Raw genomic sequence first — 25,365 nt, 5'->3', positions numbered from 1 at the left:
CGAGAGATTCGTTAATCCTATGAAATATAAGCATTAGCACATCTGCTGTAGATCTAGCAGAACGGAAACCATATTGTGTGTCACTAAGAAGCTTATTTCTGCTGAGGTGGTTGACTACTTTTCTTTTTAATATGGATTCCAGCAACTTACTCATCGCACACAGGAGACTTATTGGTCTGTACTGAGAGGGAGATGACTTATCACCTGAATTCTTAAATACAGGACATACTGATGAGATTTTCAAGGTTGTATGAAAGCACTTCTTAAGGCAGCGCTTAAACAGTTTTGTAAGTATGAGGGCAAGTTCTGGTTGACGCTTTTTTAATACTATAATTGGAATACCTTCTGGGCCAGTTGCTTTACTGGAATCAAGGTTCTTGATTAGCTTGGCGATCTCATGCACAGATATTTGTATGCTACTTAGTGTGTTGTGTATTATAGGAGGAAATACAGGGGAGTTGATGGCCTCCGTCGCATAGGGTAGAATTTGCTGCAAAGTTCTTGGCAAATAGTTTGACCTTGTCTGAAGCTGACGAGATGATCTCTGGTCCATTGATAATGGTTGGGATAGAACGCACGCTTCTGTTCAGGATTCTATTTGCTGTTTGCCAAAACTGGTGCGAACCAAGCCGCTGCTCAGCTACTTTGGATTTAACGGATTGAGCATATAGCTCTCTTTTGCATTTTTTTACAGTGGTTGCTGGCGGTCCTGAAAGCAGCTTTAGTCTCAATGCATCTATTACGTTGGTAGATATGGAAAAAGTTATTTCTGTGCGTATTGGCAGCAGCACATTCTGGTGAGAACCATGGCTGGCTGTTTGATTTTTGTTGGAATTTTTTAGATGGTATGAATCGGTCTATGCCTACAATCAACCATTTGGTCAGGTCTGATACTATAGAGGACACATCATTTTTAAACATGGAATGCAGAGGTAGGTCAGATATGAATGTACGGAATCTATCCCAGTCAGCCATAGAGTATTGGTATATAGTATGGTGGAGAGGTACGTCTGAAGACTTATTACATTTCATTTTTATCTTAACTGATACAACGGAGTGGTTGGAGGATCCGAGAGGAGATAGAATGGAACATGAACATAGCTCAGGGGAAGTTGAGAGAAAAAGGTCTGGAAGGCTAGCGTACTGACTGGTAGTATCGGCACATGGGTGGGCTCGTGAGCAATCTGAGTGAGGTCATAGGCAATGGAAAAATCATGACAAAACCTCCTCTCATCATCAGTCTTATTTGAGTGGGTCAGCCATTCCATGTTATGGACATTGAAGTCACCGCAAATGTGAATGTTAGCCGAGAGATGAGCAGACAGGATGTGGTCAATTTTCTCAGATATACGCTTAAAGATAGTAACTCCGCGGTTATGGGGGCGATAGAGGGCAAATATGAATGCGGTGGTGTAAGCAAATGCAACCTGGAAGCACATATAAGGTAAATTAGGGTCTTCTCTGGAGATATCCCTGCCACATAGGAATCCATCTTTAATGTAGACACATATACCATGCCCATGACGATCTTGGTAGTCATATTTAGATGCTAATTTAGAGAATCCTTTAATTATGAAATCTAGGGAGATGGTCGACCCTATTCCAGTTTCACATAGTTTTATACTTTGCCAATTCAAAAAAGAGTGGATTCGGTTTTACCTCACCAGATGTGGGTGACATCGGAACTCCATCTTAGAAAGTATTCGACTATTATACAGATAGATTATCAGTTTAATGATGGAGAATATTATGAGAGGATTGAATATAAGTGTAGCATTATCTTTATCTGTGCCTAAACTTAAACGTAGATTCCATGAACAAAGTTTTTTTCTTAGAACTGCACGCCTGTGGAGCTGTCTTCCGTTTGCCTTCTTTCTAGCTGATTAAAATATGGTTGCCTTCAAGTCTAACATAAACAAGTTCTTGATGAGCCATTTTACTTAAGTTGACAAATTTATCGAATTTCCATTACTAACGATTACTATATTGTCCAATTGACTACTGTACACTATTTAACCCTTATACCCGAGTGGCCTCTGGGTCTTGATTAGTGATGCCTATGTAAATAAACGTAGCGTGGACGGCTATATGCAAATGACGTCACCAGTAGGGAAAAATAAAGACTTACAAAAAGAAGATCACGTTAGAGACATGGATGATGTTCAAGCGCACGTTTTAGAAGACAATCATGCGAGGAACATCACAACGGTGACGAGAAAATGAGCAAATAAATGTCGTTGTTGACGAAAAAGTGAATTGAAGTTCTTTCCTATTCTTTGTCTACTTTGCGACTGAGACTACAACGTGTTCGGTAATGTAACATAAGGAATCGAATGAATGAAATTTAAATGCACATGATGACGGTTTATGACAAGTATTTGTTTACATGCGATTTGAAGGCGACCATGTTGTAGTCTACAGGGAAGCAGTCCCATGATAATGTGTCCTACAGCTGAGAAATCCTCTAAAAGAAAATCTATTCATTGAAATTCTCTTTGAGATTAGCCACACGAAGGAAGGAAAGAAAATTTGGTTATAGTCAAGACTGTTTACTCGTTCTGATTTCCGGTTTCTGCTGTCTATTGAATAATTAGACATAATCAAGCGGACAAAGAAAGCCCTTTGGACATGTGAAAATGTGGGCTTACACGTTATCTGAGAGGAAGTTAATCATTAATTCATTAATCAGAAGGGACTAGATGATGATGATATAGATGATGATGATGATGATGACGACGATAATGATGATGATGATGATGGATTAAATCTAGGCAATATAGGGACATGTGTGCAGAAGAGAAGACTTTACTAATATGGTCACATTGAAAGAATGAATGTGTGCTTTTGTTAGAGTAGATGTAGAACAGTTGCGGTAACAGGGTCAGTTGTCATGGGAAGGCCGAGGTAAACATAGGAATGTGCGGTAAAGATGGATTTGAGAGAAAGAAGGATAACTAAAAACTGATTAGATATAAAGTAGTTCAGAAGTCAATTTCTAAATGCCATCTTATGGCAACACTTAACACCGGCACTAAGCTAAATATTATGATGACATCAATAAGCAACGGAAATAAACCATAATGCATCCATAAGGAAAAAAAGTTTTGTCTTGTAATACTAGCTTACACTGATTATATCTTCAGTGTACACGAAAGGGAATGAGTATTTAAGAGACATATTCTATTTCTCCTTACAGATTCTGCTGGCTGTGTGCCTTGGCTGGGCTCTTTCTTACATTCTCACAATATATGGCCATTTCCCTGATGATCCAGAAACCAAAGAATTCTTAGCCAGAACAGATGCCAAAGAGAAAATGATCAATTCCACACCTTGGATTATAATTCCATACCCAGGTTAACAAATGTCCTTTGTGTTTATTTTTTTTACTAGTTAATTCCTGGACATAGTTTAGACTAGATCAACAGACACCGAACCTGTGTACCATTGGGTTATGGATTGTCTATGAGACAAATGTGTACTTCATCTATATTATATTTCTCTTAGCCTGTTTGTCTGTTCGTTCTACGTTTTATTGGAAACTATTGGGCTCACCTGACTGAAATTTTTCATGGATCTTTCTTATGTTGAGGTGTAGCAAACTAAGTATTATGATATCCATTTGATTCACAGTTAGAGATAAATAGGGATTAATCATCATAATAGCACGTATAATATTGAATTTTTCTCAGAAACTACCGGGCCAATCTGATGGAAAGTTTGTATGCAGATTTGCTATGATGATGTGCAACAAACTAAGTTTTATGGTATCGGTTCGATGCATAGTTAGGGATTAATAGAGATTAATAAAGATGAATATTTAATGGAAAAATGAGCAAAGATTTAATCATATTTAACCATAAATCTAGCATAATACAAGTTCACAGATTATAACGTTTGTTGGTTTATAATGGTCTAAAACGTCTAGTATAATACTAAAACTCTGTAGATCCTGCTTGCTAGTTTTGTTCCATACAAGTTTAATGACGTCATCAAAATAATGATGTAACCCATTAAAATAGGGATGTGGGATAATGGGCCACCATGTTCATAAAATGATGACGTCTTATTATGAAATATTATAATTAAAATAGAGATGAAGAGAATCAAGTATAATGGATGATGTCACAAAAATTATGACATCTATAATATAAATCTCACCTGTGTATCTAAATGCATGTATGTATGTATGTATGTATGTATGTATGTATGTATGTATGTATGTATGTGTATTAATATGTTTGCCTAAAACTTTCGACAGAGGCGACGGATTTTCACGAGATCGGTATCGTTTTGAAGCTTGATCCTTTGACGAGAAATATAGAAAAATTGGCCTAAAACATTCATTCTTTCACTCTAAACTTGGCACTTTTCTACAGGGAGGGATTGCCCCCCCCCCGATAATTTCGAAAGTCATCCCCTCTTTTCGATTGTCTAGCCTTAATTTAAACATTCGTCACTTCCGATTTGGTGATAGGTGTAACAGCAAAGACGTCACATTCTTTTTTTCACGTTCCTTTCCTCCTTCACAGTATGGGTTCGAGCCTACCTGCCTACTACCACTTTTTTTTTTTGCTCAATGCACACCTCCAAACATCCGGGCAACGTCGGGTACCCAGGCTAGTTATCTATTTAATCAGAGAAAGGGAAGTGAAGATATCCAAACCTAAAATGTCGCAGATCATGTCTTAGATAAACCTTTCGTTTCTTTATCATGGGACAGGATTGTGAGAAAGAAAGAGAACGAGAAGTGGAGCAATTATGCTCCATTGGCCTTGGAGATAAGGCGTATACATGGGGTTAAAACACAAATAATCCCGATCATAGTAGGTACACTAGGAGTAATATCAAGTCACCTCGAAGGACAATTGGAAAGATTACGAATTCCCCATATTTTAGGCGGCCTTAAGACTTCTGCTATTATATGGAAATCCTCTGGAAATGAATTCCCTCCCTTCCCTGGGAGACGTTGATAAACGAAATCAGAATTATTATTATTATTATTATTATTATTGTTATTGTTGCTGTTGTTGTTGTTGTTTTATTACTGTTAATGTCATTATTATAATTATTATTGGCTCACATGGAGCTTTCACACAAGTCAACAAACGATCTGATTGGAAACCTGTGGTGTTCTCTGGAAGCTGAGTGACAACAAGTCTCCCCAGACGTCCAGCTCTCTCCACCTCCTTCAATAGCATTTGCAAATGAGCTTGCATCATCGCAAAAGCCGCTTACCATTGATTTATCGCTGGTAGTGCCCATTGGTTTATACTGGAATCTGAGTGGCACTCAGCCTCCCCAAGGTCCCAGTTCTCTTTGTGCTTGTCCAGCCGGGGTCTGGTTGGTGCTCGCTCCTCGGTCTTTCAGTCCTTATTGACCCTTCTCGGCCCTTTGGAATTACTTTTTTATTGGGGGGAAAGGTGATGAAACAATGGGGGGTATGCATGATGGGGGTGTGTAGAACTTGTAGATATGCAGTTTCGGTGTTCTTCATTCCCTGTAACAATTATTCGTTATATTGTCTTCTATTAATCTCCGCATTCAAGGGGTTTCCTTAATATTTCAGTCGTTTTCATTAACGTTAGTCGTTGTACTTTTGCAGTTATTCCTCTGATTCAAATTTCTGACATTCTTTTTTCGAAGTTTCTCGGAATTGTTCCTAGCGCTACTACTATTATCGATACTATTTTGTATTTTCTTCATCATCCAAATCCCTTTTAACTCTCTGGCTAGCTCTGTGGATTCTCCTTTTCTTTCATACTCACCCGCTGTTGCGGGTTTATGCTTGTACCATTTGTCTGTACACTCAAAATGCAGTCGTTTGCACAATTCCCAGTGCATCACCCTCCCCACTTGGTCATGCCTGTTTTTGCATTCCTTTTGGGCCAGTTTGCTGCATTCACTTACTATATGGTTTATCGTTTCGTCTCTTTGTTTACAGAGTCTGCATTTGCTGTTTTCTTGTGTTTTATCGATTCTTGCTTTGATATGGTTGGTTCTTATCTAGTTATGTTGTGCTGCAGTTATTAGAGATTCAGTTTCTCGGTTTACATGTCCTTTTCGCATCCATGCCATGTGTTTTCGTTATTCTTATCTTTTGTCATTCCTATGAATCTTCCGTGGAGTTGTTTCTCTTCTCATTTCTCTTTTCTCGTTTTGTCGTTTGTCTCTCTGTTTTCTGCTTTGTTTTTTTCAGTGTCTCTCGCTGCCATAATTATCCTTTCAGTGTTTTGTATTATGTATTTTTCTAGTTTTTTTTTCGTGTCCTTCACACAGTCTTCTCTAGAGATCAGTCCTCTCTCGCCGTCTTTCCTTTTCACGTAGAGTCTGTCAATATCGTCCTTTGAGTGTAGTGCATTATGCATGGTCATGAGTTTCCTGGTCGAGTTGTCTCAGTTCTTCTTTTGTCCACCCTATAAACGGTCCAGAGTATCTTACTAATTATACTGTCCATGTTTCTGCTATATAATTTCGTTTTATTATTATTATTATTATTATTATTATTATTATTATTATTATTATTATTATTATTATTAATTATATCAATACAATAGCGTGTGTGTTCTTTTGTGTGTCACGCTTACATCCGAGTTGTTTAATTGTTATGAAATTCCATTAAAACAAAGAACAAAATTGGTGTCGCTGTTGAGGAGAAGCTGATAAAAATGATTTGTTCTTTATAGCATTCTGGCCAAGATCAAAGTGTAGTATCTTTTCTCCAGACTCTACATTTCAATTTCTTCATACTCATTGGAGCAGAAATCCTTTACGACTAAGACAATTTTTGTTCCTTTTTTTCCAAATTAAAAAACGACCCTGTTGTCTAAATCTGTCCTGTGGGGAGGCATTGTAAATAGGTACTATATTTAATGTAACAAAGTTTTAATATTAAAAATGTAACCGAGAAAAGTAATTTCTGATTTAATTACAAAATGCCCTGGAAATGTCCTTTCTGATTAATTATAAAATGTACTGAAAATGTCTCTTCTGATTTATTATGAGATAGCCTGAAAGGTCGGTTAAAATATGGGGGAAAGCCAGCTACCCAAAAGGGGCACTCTGGTCAGTAACAAAAATAAAAATTGTATCAGTAATGAAGGATTTCTCCTCCATTAACCAAGACCAAAAAGGGGGTGGGATTTACGTCACTGGAATGCTGAGACTGATACTACCCTCAGAAATTCATGTTGAAGCAATGGTTGTCTAATCCCTAACTGTGTTAATATTTTTATGTATTAATTTCGAAAAGTTGCCGAAAGAGTTTATGATTTAAACATTACTTTATTTCAAGTATATTTTAAACAGTGGGTGGGGGATATGAAGTCAGTTCCGGAAATGACTTAAACCGTTTACAATTTAAACATTACTTTATTTCATGTATATTTTTAAAAGTAGTGTGGGGGATATGAAATCAGTCCCTGAAATGGCTGAAACCGTTTACACATTTAACATTACTTTATTTAATGTATATTTATAACAGCGAGGTGAGGGATATGAAGTCTGTCCCGGAAAGGCCTGAAACGGTTTACTATTTGACTCTACAGTATTTCATGTATATTTTTAGCAGTGAGTTGGGGATATAAAGTCAGTCCCAGAAATGGCTGAAACAGTTTACGATTTAAACATTACTTTATTCCATGTATATTTTTAATAGTGGGGTGGCTGACATGAAGTCAGTCCCGGTTTTGAATGAGATAAGTGAAAATATATACTAGCAGAAAGCGTCGCCCAGTATTGAATGAGGCAGTGGGAAAACATATAGTAGCAGAATATCCAGTGTCACCCGGGATTGAATGAGATAGGTGAAACAAATATACTAGCAGAATGTTTGTAATGAAATAATCAGCCCAGGCAATATATCAAAGTTATTATTTAAGTACGTGGGAGCGACATAGTGGGTGAAAGGTATGAAAATTATGATTGATGTGTTTGTAATGAAATGATAAGCCTAGACAATATATCAAAGTTCTTATATTAATAGGAGAGGGGCAGAATGTGGGGTTTTAATCATAAAAAAATTATTGTCAAAATTATTAACATATCCAAGAATTATGAAAAATGATGAAATGTGAGTTAATTGCTTAGTGTGTTTGTAATGAAATAATAAGCCCAGGCAATATTTCAAAGTTATTATTTTAGTAAAGGGGAGGCTGTAAGGTGTGTTAAACTTATGAAAAATTATTAGCGAAATTAGTAACATATTAAAGTTATTATGTTTGTAAGAGAGGGCGATAAGGTGTGTTTAAATAATGAAAAATTATTGTCGAAATCAGTAACATTTCCAAGAATTACGAAAAATGATGAAATGTGAGTTAATTAATTGGTGTGTTTATAATAAAATAATCAGACGAGACAATATATTAAAGTTATTATGTTAGTAAGAGAGGGCGATAAGGATGGTATAAATTATGAAAAATGATTCTTGAAATTATTAACATATCGAAGAATTATGAAAAATGATATGTGATTTAATGCATTAGTGTGTTTACAATGAAATAACCAGCCCACACAATATATCAAAGTGATTATTTTAGTAAAGGAGGCGATGATGTGTGTTAAAATGATGAAAAATGATTCTCGACATTAGTAACATATCCAAGAATCATGGAAAATGACGAAATGTGAGTTAATTGATTGGTGTGTTTTAAATGAAATAATCTGCCCAGATAATATATAAAAGTTATTATTTTAGTAGAGGGTGGTTAATAATGTGGGTTAGACATATAAAAAACCATTCTTGAAATTAGTAACATATCCGAGAATTATAAAAATTGATGAAACGTGAGTTAATAGATAGTTGTGTTTTTTTTAATGAACTAATCAGCCCAGACAATATACCAAAGTTATTTTTTAGTAAAAGAGGATGATAAGAGTGGTTTAGATTATAAAAAATATTGTCAAATTCGTAACATATCCAAGAATTACGAAAATTGATGAAATATGAGTTGATTGGTGTGTTTCTAATAAAATAATCAGCCCAGACAATATATCAAAGTTATTATGTTAGTAAGAGAGGGCGATGATTTACATTATAAAAAAAAATGATTGTCGAAATTAGTAACATATCCAAGAATTATGAAAAATGATAATATGTGATTTAATGCATTAGTGTGTTTGCAATGAAATAATTAGACCTGACAATATATCAAAGTTATTATTTTAGAAAGGGGGCGCTGATGTCGGTTAAAATGCTAAAAAATGATTGTCGAAATTAATAACATATCCAAGAATTATGAAAAATTATGAGATGTGAATTAATTGATTGGTGTGTTGTAATGAAAAAATCAGCCTAGACAATATATCAAAGTTATTATTTTAGTAAGGGTGGAAGCTATAAGGTATGTGTAACTTATAAAAAAAATTGTTGTCGAGTTAATTTATTGGTGTGTTTGTAATGAAATAATCGGCCTAGACAATACATCAAAGTTATTATTTTAGGAAGGGTGGAAGCTATAAGGTATGTGTAACTTATAAAAAATTGTTGTCGAAATTAGTAACCTATACTAGAATTTAAAAAAATGATGAAATGTGAGTTAATTTATTAGTGTGTTTGTAATGAAATAATCGGCCTAGACAATATATCAAAGTTATTATTTTAGCAGGTGTGCGATATGATAAGTTTAAATGATAAAAAATTATTGTTGAAATTAGTACCATATCCAAGAATTATGAAAAATGATTAAATGTGAGTATATTTATAGTTGTGTTTTTTTATGAAATAATCAGCCCATACAATATGTCAATTTTTTTATTTCAGTAAAGGGAGAGGCGATAATGTGGGTTAAAATTATGATAAATTATTGTCGAACATAGTAACATATTCAATACTTATTAGAAATAATGAAATGTGAGTTAATTGACCAGTGTGTTTGTAATGAAATAATCAGCCCAGGAAATATATCAAATTATTATTTTAGTAAGGGGACGATGCAGTTTTAATAAAAGGGCTAGAATAATATGATTGTGTCTACCTTCATGCTGAACAGAACGCTCACAGAATGCCCAGCAACAATATATTTCATATGAAAAATGCCGCTGTGGAATTTCCACAGGCCCCCCTAATTATTATTATTACTATTATTCTTAAAATTGTTTTATTATTTGCAGGTCAATATGGTTATCCTAAATTCCACGTTCCTACTTTTATTGGCTTCACAATCGCTGTCATCTGCTCCATAATCGAATCTGTTGGGGATTACTTTGCTGCAGGCAATATCTGTCAGACAGGTCGACCTCCTAACCATGCTATCAACAGGGGTATTATGTCTGAGGGCTTCACAGGAATCGTCTCTGGCCTCATGGGTGCAGCAAATGCCACAACTTCATATAGCAGTCACATTGCCCTTATAGGCATCACAAAGGTACTTATTATAACACTGTCTACATGTTACTGTATATCTATATCCTGGACATTGACAGCCGGAAGTATATGGCATCATTGTAGGCCGGTTTGTAATGGCCTTATAATCCAGGAGTATTAACATTGAAAAAGTTCAGGGGAGAAATTTGGGGACTTTTTGTACCATATTTGTTTTTGCTTTCTAAAGAGTCACCACTTATCAAGGCCCAAAGGTCACTTGAGGATAAGTTTTAACGAGTGGTCAGGTGGATGATGAGTAGGACTAGGACAACAAAATATTCTTTTCAATTGTTTTGACCCTCGAGTGTGTATCTGTTGATATTTTATATGCTTTTTTATAGAATGATGTGGTCGTCGGTTGATTAACTGTGTCTAACTGTGTCGGATATATACTCGAGAGCCAAAACAATGATAAGAATATGCTGTTATCTATCATAGCCCTAGTGATGAGGCAACACTTTGATAATGGTGGAAAGTGGACAGAATTTGATTGTTGAAAGGGTGGCTCAATAAAAATTAGTTTTCTACTGGACTTGAAAATGACCATTGTTTTAGTCGGTTCCACAGGCGAGTAGTTTCAAGCAAAAAGAATTTTGCTTATAGAAGTTTTAGTTAGGTTAAGGCAGAGAGAGAGAGAGAGAGAGAGAGAGAGAGAGAGAGAGAGAGAGAGAGAGAGAAAGAGAGAGAGAACGAGAAAGAAAGAAAAAGAGAGAGAAAGCGAGAAAGAGAAAGAGAGAGAGATAGAGAGAGAGAGAGAGAGAGAGAGAGAGAGAGAGAGAGAGAGAGAGAGAGAGATTATTGGCATTGGTTATAGACTCAAGCTCATTTGAGCATCTGCCATGAAAATAATGATAGCGTACTAAGTGAAAATGTAGCAGGGGGCAGAAAAGGACATTGCTCACCAGATTTCAAAGCTGGTTTTATACACTATGCAGGCAAGAAAAAGTGTTTTGAGTAGCCCATCCCCACGATATCTCAACAATACCCCAGACAGTACACAGTGTATTCTTGATTAGTGAGCTTTTTTTGTAATTTTTCAATATTTCGAATCGTCGTTCTTATTTCTTGGTCGAATATGTGCAAGAAAGTTCCATAGTCGTTTTTGTCTATCTGTGTTTTTTCTTTTAATAGTTTGCAAGTACTTTCAACTAAGTTTCATCAGTTGTCTTCAAGCAGTTTTTGATTACTATTTTGTTTAAAATCTGGATGCTTTAATTAAAATTACATTTAAATTTCTTGAACTAGTGAAGCGTATCGTGTGTAAAAAATACGTTTTTAACGTGTTAAGAACGTGGTTAAAAATGTATAATGGTTTAAAGTGATTACAAAATGGTATAGAATTTATATTCTTTTTTTTAAATAATTTATAACATTACATTACAACATATGCATAGATATACACATGTAACTATGTGTGCATATACACATACATACATACATACATATATATATATATATATATATATATATATATATATATATGTAAATACATATTGGATGGTTACGTACCCAGGCATTTAAAAATATTTTATTATTTTCAAAATTTATATCGTAAATTTTGGCTGATTAGTTATCATATATAGTGCTTCCAGTATTTTTAATCTTTGAACGTCTGAATCCACATGAATGATTTTTGTGTTTTCAACACGGATTTTTCTAAATTGGCAATGTGGGCAGCCATGTTGTTAATATATATATATATATATATATATATATATACTAGCAAAAGTACCCATCGTTGACTGGGTTCAAAAACAGCTTACAGAAAATAGACTCTGATTTATGAAAGTATGATAGGTTATGAAAAGGAAGGGTTGTAATGAGATAGCTTCGAATTTGAGGGTATCTAAACCAAAAGAAAATATGATGAAAGTAAAAATAAAATAGATAAACCCCATAATTTATTATACAATACCTGTTTACACTGAAACACTTATCACAATATTCTGTGGATCTATATTATAAACCTTGTTAAACTTTGTGACATATTTCCATTTTATGGAGGTCAGACGAGAACGAGCACCCCATAATTTTATTATACCATATTTCTTCAAACTGAAACATAATTACCAAAGTATACTTACGCAGATAGATATGAAAAGTCTTTATTAAAGTTTGTGCCTATTTCCATTCTATGGAGGCCAGGCGCGAACGCAGACCCCACAATGTTATTATACCATCCCTATTTAAGTTAAAACACACTTATCAAAGTATTATTATGCACATCTATATCAAAAACACTTGTAAACGTTTTTTTTTAATTTAAATTTTTTTTATTTCCATACTTTGTGGACCAGGCGCGAACGCAGACCCCCCCCACAATTTTAATGAACCACTGTTCTGCCAGATCAAACATACCCATTCCTGTCGCTCGATATATCTATCATTATATGTAATCAGTTTTTTGAAATAGTTCGATGTCTATATATACACTTTTAAAAATGTATTAAAATAAATATGTACATTTTTCTGCAAAACTACTCATTTTCCTGAAACATTCAAGGAAAAACGGCTAAAAAAAAAAAAAAAATGTACATATTTATTTTAATGCTTTTTTAAAAGTGTATATATAGACATCGAACAACCCAACCTTCCCATACGCACACATATTTGTCGTTCCCGACATGGGTAGGATTCAAAAACTGTCTTTTTCGCACGATCTATGACTTTTTCTTTTCTTACATTTTTATTTCAATTATCCTGAAGATGTCCTCTGAAATAAGGACGAAACGTTGATTTTTTAATAATTTCATTCGGTTTTTCTATTTTTCTTAAAACATAACGTCAACCACCGCTGGTATTTTTTCATTCCTTATACATATATATATATGTATAAGTGGTTGTAGGAAGGCAGGCTCGAACCCGAACCGATAGGAAGGAAAAGAACAGGGTAAAACCTAACGTTTATGCTGTTACGACCACCGCTAAATGTCTACTGAATCTTTTTTTAAAAAGATTTTTGTTAAAGACATGTCTGAATTAATATGGGAAATAACTCTGGTCGAAATAAATATATTCCTCCTCGGGTTATTTCCCTTGGATCTAAACCATCTATATTAATTTTATTTTAAGCCTCATTTTTAATTTGTTTTCGTTTTACATGGGATTTTGTAAGATTAAAAATAATTGAACTGTTATATTTTTGCATGGTCTTAGCTTGTATAAATAAAGATAATACCACGAACTTATTTCATGCATTGTATGTAGTTAGTTCAGATTACATAGTTGTTATTTATTTATTTTTGCTGATGGCGGATTTAGCAAACTCGAACGTAAAATTCAAGAATTTATAAATTTAGCACTATTGCATTTATATATATATATATATATATATATATATACATATATATATATATATATATATATATATATATATATATATATATATATATATATATATATATATATATATATATAAACTGCCATTAGCGTATTAAGTCTAAACAAATCGAGCGGAGAGGCATTTGGACGATATCAAAACATCGTTTATTCATTACCCACACAGCAGCAGCCGTATAGCGTAATGGTGAGACGCCTTGACTGTAATTTGGCGATCGGGTTTCGATCCTGGCTTGAGACGGTTGCCTGTCTAGCCGCACTCACTGATGAGTTGTGAAATAGTACTGTATGTGGATGAGCACCTCACCTCGTATATATATATATATATATATATATATATATATATATATATATATATATATATATATATATATATATACGAGGTGAGGTGCTCTTCTAAAAATAATGCCTCCTATTTTGATATCCCGTTCAATATTCATTCAAGGGAGATAACCTAGGTTTACTAAGAGTTTCATTCTTTTTTGTAAACGAGGATTCTGAGATGTTGAAACCAATGCAGTTTTGAGGAATTGTAAGAAAAAGAACTGCAATTACTCTCGTATATATATATATATATATATATATATATATATATATATATATATATATATATATATATATATATATATATATATATATATATGTGTGTGTGTGTGTGTGTGTGTGTGTGTGTGTGTGTGTTAACCTTAAATGAAATGAAAATATAACAAAACGGAGGGAAATTTGGACGCTCCTGTTTAGGAGTTTCAATTCGAGATAAAAGTTTTTGGAAAGATTTTTGAAGAGCCGATCTTAGGGAGACATTTTAGTAAAAACTGTTTATAAGTTTATACTTAAATATGTGAGAGCAAGACAAATGTCAGATGATAAACACAAATAAAATAAAAAGTAAACTTCGCCAGTTACTTTTTCTTTTATTGTATTTATTTGCTTTCCCACCAAAGCAAATAAGGCACAAGGCCGTTTTTTAATGTGGGAGGAAACCAGCTCCCCTAAAAGTAGGGTAAAAAGGGGGCACTCTGGTTGTGACCAAAAATGATAATTGTCCCAGTATGTTTCCCCTCCATTGATTGGCACAAATTATCTTAAGTGCAGCATCTGCAGAACAGATACTACACTTTGATCCCGGTCCGAAAATGTCACAAACGTGTAGTTCTTAATACCCCCCCCCAATAAAAGAAAAAAATACGACAATAATTGCAGAGGAATTGGAAACAAATATTTTTAACCTAAAAAAAAGCACAGACTGAAAACGTTACAAAATATAAGAAATAAAATGTCCTAATAAAAAGAAATACCAGGGGGGTGCAATAAGTAATGCCCCTGACCCACTTCCCATAGCAGTAGAGCAATGAAACTTGGCACAGTTATTAGTCTTTCTCTACATAGGAACCACCCAGAGTTATGCATTTCTCTCATCGTTTGATGCAGCTCTGGAGACCGTTTTTGTAGAACACCCCAGGTTGGTTCTCCAAACACGACATGACTTCAGAATCAAGGCTGCATCATCTGGGAAACGTTTTCCTTTCAAAAACAACTTCATGGCTGGAAAGAGGTGAAGGTCAGAGAGTGCAAGGTCAGGAGAGTAGGGAGGATGGGGAAGGTTTTCATAACACCCGTGCTCCTGATCTGGCGACATGCGAGTTGTGGACCGGAGTGTTGTCCTGCAGGAAGAGGGTACTTTTGCTGATCTTGCCCCGCCTCTTGATTTTGATAGCTTCCCTTAATTTCCTCAAAAGTGAAGCATAATAGGCTCCTGTAATCGTGGAAATCTGTCATCACTACACTGTCCTGTTCCCAGAAGACTTTGAGCATGACCTTGCCAGCGGAGGGCTGCACCCTTGCCTTCTTTGGAGGTGGTGAGTCCAAGTGCTTCAACTGTATTGACTGGGCTTTGATCTCTGGATCATAGTGATAGACCCAGGTTTCACACCTTATACATATGCAAATGGTCATGAATGATAATTTCCACAGATTCTGTACTAATCTTGACATCTTGGGCTTTTTGGCGAATAGTAATGCGCCAATCTTCCAAAATGGCAGCATCAACTTGACGGAGAGATGCCTCATCAATGGCAGAAGAGGGGCGACCAGGTCTTGGAGCTGTTTCCACAGACTTCCGGCCATGTTTGAATTCACGATGCCAGCCTTTTACAAGGTCATATGATGGGGCATTATCACCATAAGTTTCTTTCATTTCATCAAAAGTCTCGTATGGTGTGCGTCCTTTCAAATATAAAAACCGGATCACTGCTCGACATTCAACAGGCTCCATTTCACACCTGACTCAGTTCAAACACCTGTAAAACAGAAAACAGGATTCTTTCCAAGCTGTAATTTGCGACATCACCCGTAGAGATATAAATCATTGCACATGCAAAATTTCAGCTAGATCAAACAACGGAAAGTGGGTCAGGGGCATTACTTATTGCACGCCCCTGCAGCTTCTTTTTTTGTATTTTCAAAATTTACATCTTTTGTGTTATTAATGTTACAAACATTGTTGCGTCAAAATGTTGTCGTAATTTTCTTTTTAATGCCTTCAGCTTTATTTAAATTAAAAAAAAAATCCCAATTGCTCTACAGCTATCGTTGTATTTTTATCCCTTTTTTGATGTAAAAGACTGTATTTTTTGTTTTTAATGTTATAAAGTTAGTTAATAAAAAAAGTAGTTGCAGTTTGTAATTTTTTCGCTTTTCGTTTTTAAAGTTAACATTTATTTTTTATAAACCGTAGTCGCACTGACGTTTCTTTTCTTAAAATTCCTCGAAGTCGCATTGGTTTCAGAGTCACAAAATTATCGTATATTATTATTACTATTATTACTATTATTATTACTATTATTACTATTATTATTATTACTATTATTATTACTATTATTATTACTATTATTATTATTACTATTATTACTACTATTATTATTACTATTATTACTATTACTATTATTATTACTATTATTATTATTACTATTATTATTATTACTATTATTATTACTATTATTACTATTATTATTACTATTATTATTATTACTATTATTATTATTACTATTATTACTATTATTACTATTATTATTATTATTACTATTATTATTACTATTATTATTACTATTATTATTATTATTATTATTATTATTATTATTACTATTATTATTATTATTATTACTATTATTACTATTATTATTACTATTATTATTATTACTATTATTATTATTACTATTATTACTATTATTATTATTACTATTATTATTATTACTATTATTACTATTATTACTATTATTATTACTATTATTATTATTACTATTATTATTATTACTATTATTACTATTATTATTATTACTATTATTATTATTACTATTATTATTACTATTATTATTACTATTATTATTATTACTATTATTATTACTATTATTATTACTATTATTATTATTACTATTATTATTATTACTATTATTATTACTATTATTATTATTACTATTATTATTACTATTATTATTACTATTATTACTATTATTATTACTATTATTATTATTACTATTATTATTACTATTATTACTATTATTATTATTACTATTATTATTATTACTATTATTACTATTATTACTATTATTATTATTATTACTATTATTATTACTATTATTATTACTATTATTATTATTACTATTATTATTACTATTATTATTATTATTACTATTATTACTATTATTACGATTATTATTATTATTATTACTAATTTTACTATTATTATTACTATTATTATTATTATTATTATTATTATTATTATTATTATTATTATTATTACTATTATTATTATTATTGGCACTCATGGAGCTTTCACACAAGTCAACAAGCAATCTGATTGGAAACCTGTGGTAATCTCTCGAAGCTGAGTGATAACAAGTCTCCCCAGACGTCCAGCTCTCTCCACCTCCTTGGATAGCATTTGAAAATGAATTTGCATCATCGCAACAGCCGCTTACCATTCTATTATTATTATTATTATTATTATTATTATTATTATTATTATTATTATTGTGGATGTACACGAGTGAGGCCGCTATAGCAAAACACGCATCGGCTCCGATGTTGTATGCAGTTCGTTCGAGGGAGCATCCATTATTCCAAAAAGGAAAGAAATTTTGGCGTTTGCCCCTTTTTTGTTGTTGTTTTTATGTTTTTTTGTTATGTTTTTTTTGTTATATTTTTTTTGTTATGTTTTTTTTGTTATGTTTTTTTTAAGATATTTTTTGGAGGGGGGCGTGTTTTTTTTTTGTTTTTAGGATGGATACTTTTTTTGGGACTTGTTTTTTCGTTTGGATGGATATTTTTTGTTTTACCATGCTTTTTTTTGAGGGTGGGGGTGGCTAAAACTTTTAATTTGGTTTGAACTTTGCGATTCTCGGATTATTTTGTTATTGTTTTTTTTTTTAACCGGATTTAATGATGCAGGGTGTGTGTGTGTGTGTGTGTGTATGGGCACAAGTTCCAAACATTTAAAAACATTAGAAACACTTCAAACATTATGGAGGTACTTAAACCACAAAAATAAGATCACGGTACGTAAGCGCATAAGCACCAACATTTTTTTTTGTTTTTATTTTGCTTGTTTGTTAAATCCGGCTAAAAAATAAAATAAAATAAATAATAAATAAAATATTCCGAAAGAAAAGGTACTCATAAAGTTTTTTGTTTATCGCCACAAGTGCTAATTTAGACTTGCACCAATTTTCCTATGAATAATTACCTATAACTATAATCTCCGACTAAAATAATATCCCCCTCCACAAAACACGGCCAAACTAAATATATCCGTAAAAATACATACAAAAAAATCAAGGTTAAAAAATATCTATCCCCCCAAAAAAATATAACAAAATAATCCGAAAAGCGCAAAGGCAAAATAATAATAATAATAATAATAATAATAATAATAATAATAATAATAATAATAATAATAATAAAAACAAGGCCACACATGTCAAACTTCTTTTCGGAATAATAAACGCTCCCTCGAACGAACTGCATGCAACATCGGAGCCGATGCGTATTTCGCTAGAGGTGTACGTTTAGGTGTATAAGAATTTTTTGGGAATTTTTGACACCCGTTACACGAAACTGCGAATAAAAAAAAACCCTCGTAATTTCTCTTTTAAAAGTGGGTTGTTTATTTTCTTTATGGAATAGAATTCCAAAATAAACTATTAAAGTTGTTTAAAAAAAATAGAAATATTATTTTTTATTAAAAAAAAACAGTGTTTACAAAGTGCCGGCGCGCCTTCATGCAACCATTTTTTTTTTTACGTAATGAAATCAATTGAATTTTACGAGTTCATATTTTTTCAATTTTTTAAATTTAAAAATCTATCAAAATTCTTCTATTGGTTAAAGTTTTACGATATTTTCAGGGTCAATGTGAAATTTTATGCTCCTTCCAATAAACCGAATATAATATATTAGAAAAACATTTTTTTAAATTCATCCCCCCCATTTTGAAATGTCTATTAAAATTTTAATTAATTTTATCACCAAAGTTTTATATATCACAAATTGAAGATAAATGATTAATAAATAATGTATTGTAAATTAAAACGAACAAAAAAAGATGTGGTTTTTGGAAATTTACCTGTAATGTCCAAAGTCTAAAACCTTTTTTCTTTTATAAACCACGTTGATTTTTTTTTTATTGGACGCCTATGTTCTGCTTATATTGTCCAGTAAGTATTGGACGCTGACGACAATTTTTAATATTTCATTCAATGTTTTCTTTTTTTAGATATTAAAAAAAATTCACTCGATAAAGAAGAATTTAAATATATTAAATCCAAATTTATGTATTTCTTTGAGAAAAGAAAAAAATCCTCGACTGTTTTTTCTTAAAGGCAAAAACTTGTCATGTGTTTAGCCTGACCTAGTTTGCGAATTCTGTTGTCACTAACGTAGTGGACTGCAATATTATTGTCAGCTAAAATTTGACTAGTTTCCAACTATGGGAACACATATTTCTTCACGCACAAGGCTACACGGCTAATGCGAAGGTGTGATTTTTGCTTCCTTCTGTCCTTCCGTAGTTCTAAACAAGAACAAACCAGTACTTCCGGTTTTTCGATAAAAACGTGAAAATGCTTATGTAATGGCGCTTTTTTCAAATAGTCGTTTAAAAAAATTCTTTCATTTAAAAAATAAATGGAATGTAAAATATAAATATGGATAAATTCTTAACAAGGAAGAATGGAAGTACACATTGAGCATTATTTTTATAGGTAAGTGATTTTTTAGAATTTATATTGATTTTTTATAATCGAAGTAAGTAAAATTACGTTGATTTTCTTCAAATTTTTTTAAAGAAAACCGATTTAAATAAACAAACATTGCATAATTTGCTATTAAACCTGCTATATATTTTTTTGAATAATTTGGTCTTTGCTCCTTTAATTGAAAAAAATAATAGGGGTTGAATTACATTTTTCAAGTAGTTATAAGCTTGTAAAGATAGGAGGTCGAATTATTCATTTTTTTTCACGTATTCTTAAGGTCGGTTTGTGACACTGCTAGTGTACGTTAGCCTTTATTATTGTTTTGTTACGTTCCTATCATAAACAACAGGACAAGACAAATCATCGTTGAGACACAAAATGGCTGACCGCCCGAGTCTCGTTTATTCCCGTTCATATCGAAGAGGTTACATTTTAAACATTGAAAAGGGAGGGGGGCTCCAACCGATGCAATTGACATAACATCTGCTTTTTTCGGTTTTTTTATTTTATTTAATAATGTTTGATGTCCTTCAATATTCAAGCTTTATATTCTCTCTTTTTTTATTCTTTTTCTTGGATACATCTATTAATTTTTTTATTTTTTTTATTTTTAATAATTTTTATCATAAGTCTAGCTTGATAGGTGGTCTTGACTGACGTCCAGATCTGGTTGTTGTATATTCTTGAGAGGTGAGGGTACACAGTTACGAGCTCAAGTGTTTCGATGGCTGGCCTTCCTAACAGCGGCTCCTCGAGATTGAGGATAATAAATATCCGCTGTTCTATAATGCGAGACAGTTGCAGTGAACATTCCAGTCACTTTGAGTGGAATACATTTTGGATCACTTTGAGTGGAATACATCTTAGACCATGAAGGATTTTGTGGGTATCCAAGAGATCTGGTAGGTCTCTCCTTAATTTGTGTTCTGGAATCGCGGCCACATCTGCCCCAGAGTCCATCTTGAATTTCAGTGGCACTCCATTGATGACGATATCGGTTCGCCAACACCAAGGTACGCACTCTGATCGCTTTCACAGTCATCCGAGCTAGGGTTAATTTCATGCAGCCTTCTCGTGCGGCAGCACTGAGCATAGTGGCTAATCCTATCATAATTGTGGCAGGTGATTGAAATGGCGGGGTACACACGTCTCTAATGTTAGGTTTTGTTACCACAGGGCACAGCGGTGGCACTAAACCTCCGATCTATGTTGCTGCGTGCGCTCATTTTTTTTTTGTCGATTCTCATAGTGAAATTCTCGTCCGGGTCTTGTCCTGTGTTTACCCTGACCTAGTTTGCGAATTCTGTTGTCACTAGCGTAGTGGACTGCAATATTATTGTCCGCTGGATTTTCACCAACGATGTGTTCTGGAAACCGCAGGAGATGCTGTTGGGATTTTATTGTCTCACTCTGTCGTGCGCGTCTGATGGCCCCGTCCAAGGTGAGGTTTGGAATCATTTGCATACTCAGTGATAGCTTAGGATCTGTGCACCCAACTATTCTTCTGTCACGAATTAATTCCTCGTGCAGGTCTCGGAAATGGCAGTTTTTAGCTAGTGTGTGGAGATTCGTGATGAATGAATCAATGAACTCACCTTCTTGACACATTCGGTTGAATCCGGCCCGTTCGTAAATTATGTTCGTGTTGCCTTTGAAATGATCATTATATCGAAGTTTTGGGCTTCCTCGAGTATAAGTTTGAATGCGGCGAAAATGTCTTTGACTTTATCATCCATACAATATATTAAGGTGTCCACCTGAGAAGGACTTGTTTTTTTCGTTAAGGCTGGACACTGTCCGGTAACGGTTGAATCATCGTGTCCATTTTTTCCCATAACTCCGGTTGGTCGAATGGAAAGCGTTTTGGTGGGGTCACGTGGTTATTCATACTGGAGGTTCTTATGGAATTTAACTTTTTTTTTTTAACGGCTCGTAGGCTCAGTATTTAGTATAAATCCTTTTCCGTATTTTGCTCACATTTGTTTGTAAACCCCTTGTTCTGACACCATGTTTTGTTGCGTTCAAGACAAATCATCGTTGAGACGTAAAATGTCCGACCGCCGAGTCTCGTTATTCACGTTCATGCCCGAGAGTTTACATTTTAAACATTGAACAAAGGGGAGTAACTTCCACCGATGCAAGTGACATAGCAATTATTATTATTATTATTATTATTATTATTATTATTATTATTATTATTATTATTATTATTATTTATTTATTGATTTATTTATTGATTTATTTATCGATTTATATATATATATATATTAATAAACGCAACAACAGCAACAGGGAGAGGACAATCGCTTAGTGGTTAATAACACGGATTGACAACTTGAGTGTGCCTACTTCGAATCCAGTTTGTCCCATACGTATCTAAGAGAAATAACTCGAAATTTATTAATTTACTCAAGTCAGAGTTACCTCCCATAGACAGCCTTATTTTAATCTGGTTGGTCAATTCATACAAAGTGGGATTCAGGACGTAAAAATATTGCGGAGGAGATAATCTTTTCATTTTTTTTTTTCGATTTTCGATTTGCTATTTTGGGGATGGGATGGAAATGAATATATTTACAAAGATTTCTACAATTGGTTTAAACAAATCAATAAACAATAAAATAATAATAATAAAAAAAACGATATATATATATACATATATATATATATATAATGATATATATATATATATATATATATATATATATATATATATATATATATATCGTTTATTATTTGGATAACTACTGTTCTCATTTGTTTTCGGCGGGATAATATTTTGATATATATCTTCTACAAAAATAACTGCTCAAAACGAAACAATTAAGATTTAGCTCGTCAAACCAATCCTCTGATATTAATTATATTCACCGGACTACTGTCCTCATTTTCAGTGTTATTTTCACAATGTTTCGATTGATGTAGCCTCCGATCTTCTTAATTTCTAGAATTTGTTCCCCCATTGTGTAAATACCCTCCACCTAAACTAACAAGCAGCAAAATCCCACCCCATCACTTCTAAGGTCCCTACATGCCAGGAAGTCTTCTACTCTAATAGTTTCTTCCCTCGGACTGTTCTACTTTGGAATCCTCCTCCCTTTTTCCTGCTTCCCTAACTGTACTAATATGTTGAAATTTAAATAAATATGAGGTAAACTCCCTAAATACTGTACCTGTAGACATGGGCACAAATAGTAGCCCCTTACATCCAAATAATACGAATGGTTTTGTTTGTCTTTATTTGTATGTCTTGTGGTTGTTTTTTTTGGGGTTTTTTTTTTTTTTGAACATGAGTATACTTTAGCTCTGTTATATAAAAGGATATTATTAAAAAAAAAAAAAAGGCTAAACATCAAACACATTCTTTTGGTTAAATAAATTAAGAGAGCTTAATTTTACACAAACGCAGTGTCCAAGATGGCGTGATTGATGTATTTTTTATTCTCACCATTGATACCCGATATTCCTCAAATTCCCAAGTTCGACAAAAACATTCCCGAGTTCGACAAGATACACCTGAAGAAGGTAGTAGGTTACATCGACCGAAACGTTGTCAAAATCACACTCAAAATGAGAACAGTAGTCCGATGAATCCAAATAATACGAATAAAAAATCGTCATCTGAAAAATTCAGAAATGTCAAAGACGATAGATATTATTTGGATAATTCGAACTATTGTTCTCCTTTGGTTTCTGCGGGATAATATTTTGATAGAGATCTTCTACAACTACGAAACAATTAAGATTTAGCTCGTCAAACCAATCCTCTGGTATTATTTAGATTCACCGGGATACTGTTCTCATTTTCACTGCTATTTTCGCAACGTTTCGGCCGATGTAGCCTCCGATCTTCTTCAGGTGTATCTTATCAAGCTCAGATATCTTTTTGTCGAATTCAGGAATCTGCACGGAATTTCAAACGAAACCTTTTATTTAATCTACATGTGCATAGGTAGCATGTTCTCGTACTATCAGCCATGACCGGGTAAAGTCCTAAATAATTTGCAATTGTATTTTGAGCATCACCCGCATTAAGAATTGAACCGCCCCCCCCAAAAAAAAACGTTTCACTTACAACTGAATTTACCAAGTACTTTAACCCTTACGGAACGGGTCATTGCAGACAATAGTCCGAATAATATAAATCAGACGAATTATCAATTTAGAAAACATCAGACACTTAAAATCAATCCCCGTTTTGTGTTTTGATAATATGAATAGTGATAGTATCAGTTCGTATGATTTTACTGTCCATGTGCTTAAAACCCATCGACAATATGAATCAAAACAAACAATGAGGACATTACCAAGGCTGCTGCAAAGTAGATGGGCTCCATCTATCGTGCTAGGAAATTACTTACACCGATGAGTATCTTATACAGGGTGTCCAAAAAGTCGGCCATGTCGGTGGGGATTTTGAATACGCCAACTGCCCCCCCCTGGAGAGAGTAAAAGTCCCTCAATGGGGGTCATGGATATGACCTTAAACTATTTCCAGTGGTGAGGCCCGAGCTTGTGGGCTTTGGGGAGTATGGAGCCATCCTTTAATTACCATTGCTCACAGGTCCACTCTGACCCGGAGTGGTAGTACCTGTTAGGGTCCAAACTATGGGTTAAATAGAAACCGACGTGAAAACAGCAAATATATTCTATTAAAAAAAAATTTCTTCAAAATCTTTGGATTCGGCATTAAATAACCCGAAAAGGGTTGATATGCCGTAAAACAAAAACAACCAACCAACCTAAAAGTCACTAAAACGATTTGAACATAAACAGATTCTTTATTTTTTATAATATTTATTTGTAATTTAAACAAAATGTGTGTCAGACATTGGAAAATTAAAAAACAAAATATAAAATTCACACAATCTTCAGTTATGAGAAATAATGTGGTTTAAATGTTACCCATTTTCAGCTTCGCATATTTGTGCTCTTTCTAAAACTTATTCATAAAAGATTGCAGAATCTCTGGATTGCGATTTTACTCCCTTATTTTGTTCCTGATATTTTCCTTCAATTCTTGCAGGGATTTGGATTCAATGTTTCGAGGTCTGTCAAATCGCGGAACGAAATAAAAGAATTAAATCGCCATCCAGAGATTCTGCAATCTGTCATGAATAATGTTTTGGAAAGAGCACAAATATGCAAAGATGAAAATGGGCAATATCATTATTTTTTGTTAATAAAGATTATTTGTATGTTGCATTAAAAAGGAACATTTCCCAATGTTTTAGTCAGATTGTATTGAAATGACAAAAATATATAAAAAATAAAGAATCCGTTTAAGTTCAAAATCCTTCAGTAACTTTTTGGACAGCCTGTATATTTACACAGCCACCATTTGCTCATGCACGGACTAGTAATGTTGCCATGTCTGGCCATGCACATTTTCCACGAGTCACTCCCTTTTAGAAA

At 33.4% G+C, this 25,365-nt stretch overlaps 1 protein-coding gene across 1 annotated transcript in view; it reads left to right on the top strand.

Annotated features, from left to right (window-relative positions):
• The window catches only part of LOC145254523 (solute carrier family 23 member 2-like), a 66,667-nt gene that overhangs the window by 30,252 nt on the left and 11,050 nt on the right, over positions 1-25,365 (top strand). The window contains exons 6-7 of the mRNA XM_080113049.1: positions 3,197-3,353; positions 10,108-10,361. Of these exons, the coding sequence (XP_079969175.1) occupies positions 3,197-3,353; positions 10,108-10,361 (411 nt within the window). The remainder of the gene's footprint in view (positions 1-3,196; positions 3,354-10,107; positions 10,362-25,365) is intronic.

The sequence above is a fragment of the Euprymna scolopes genome, chromosome 30 (genome assembly GCF_053919585.1).
Source record: "Euprymna scolopes isolate OS-2025 chromosome 30, ASM5391958v1, whole genome shotgun sequence".
NCBI classification, from domain to species: Eukaryota; Metazoa; Mollusca; class Cephalopoda; order Sepiida; family Sepiolidae; genus Euprymna; species Euprymna scolopes.
Note: the sequence above shows the minus strand (reverse complement) of the source record. Positions and strands in the feature narration are given on the sequence as shown.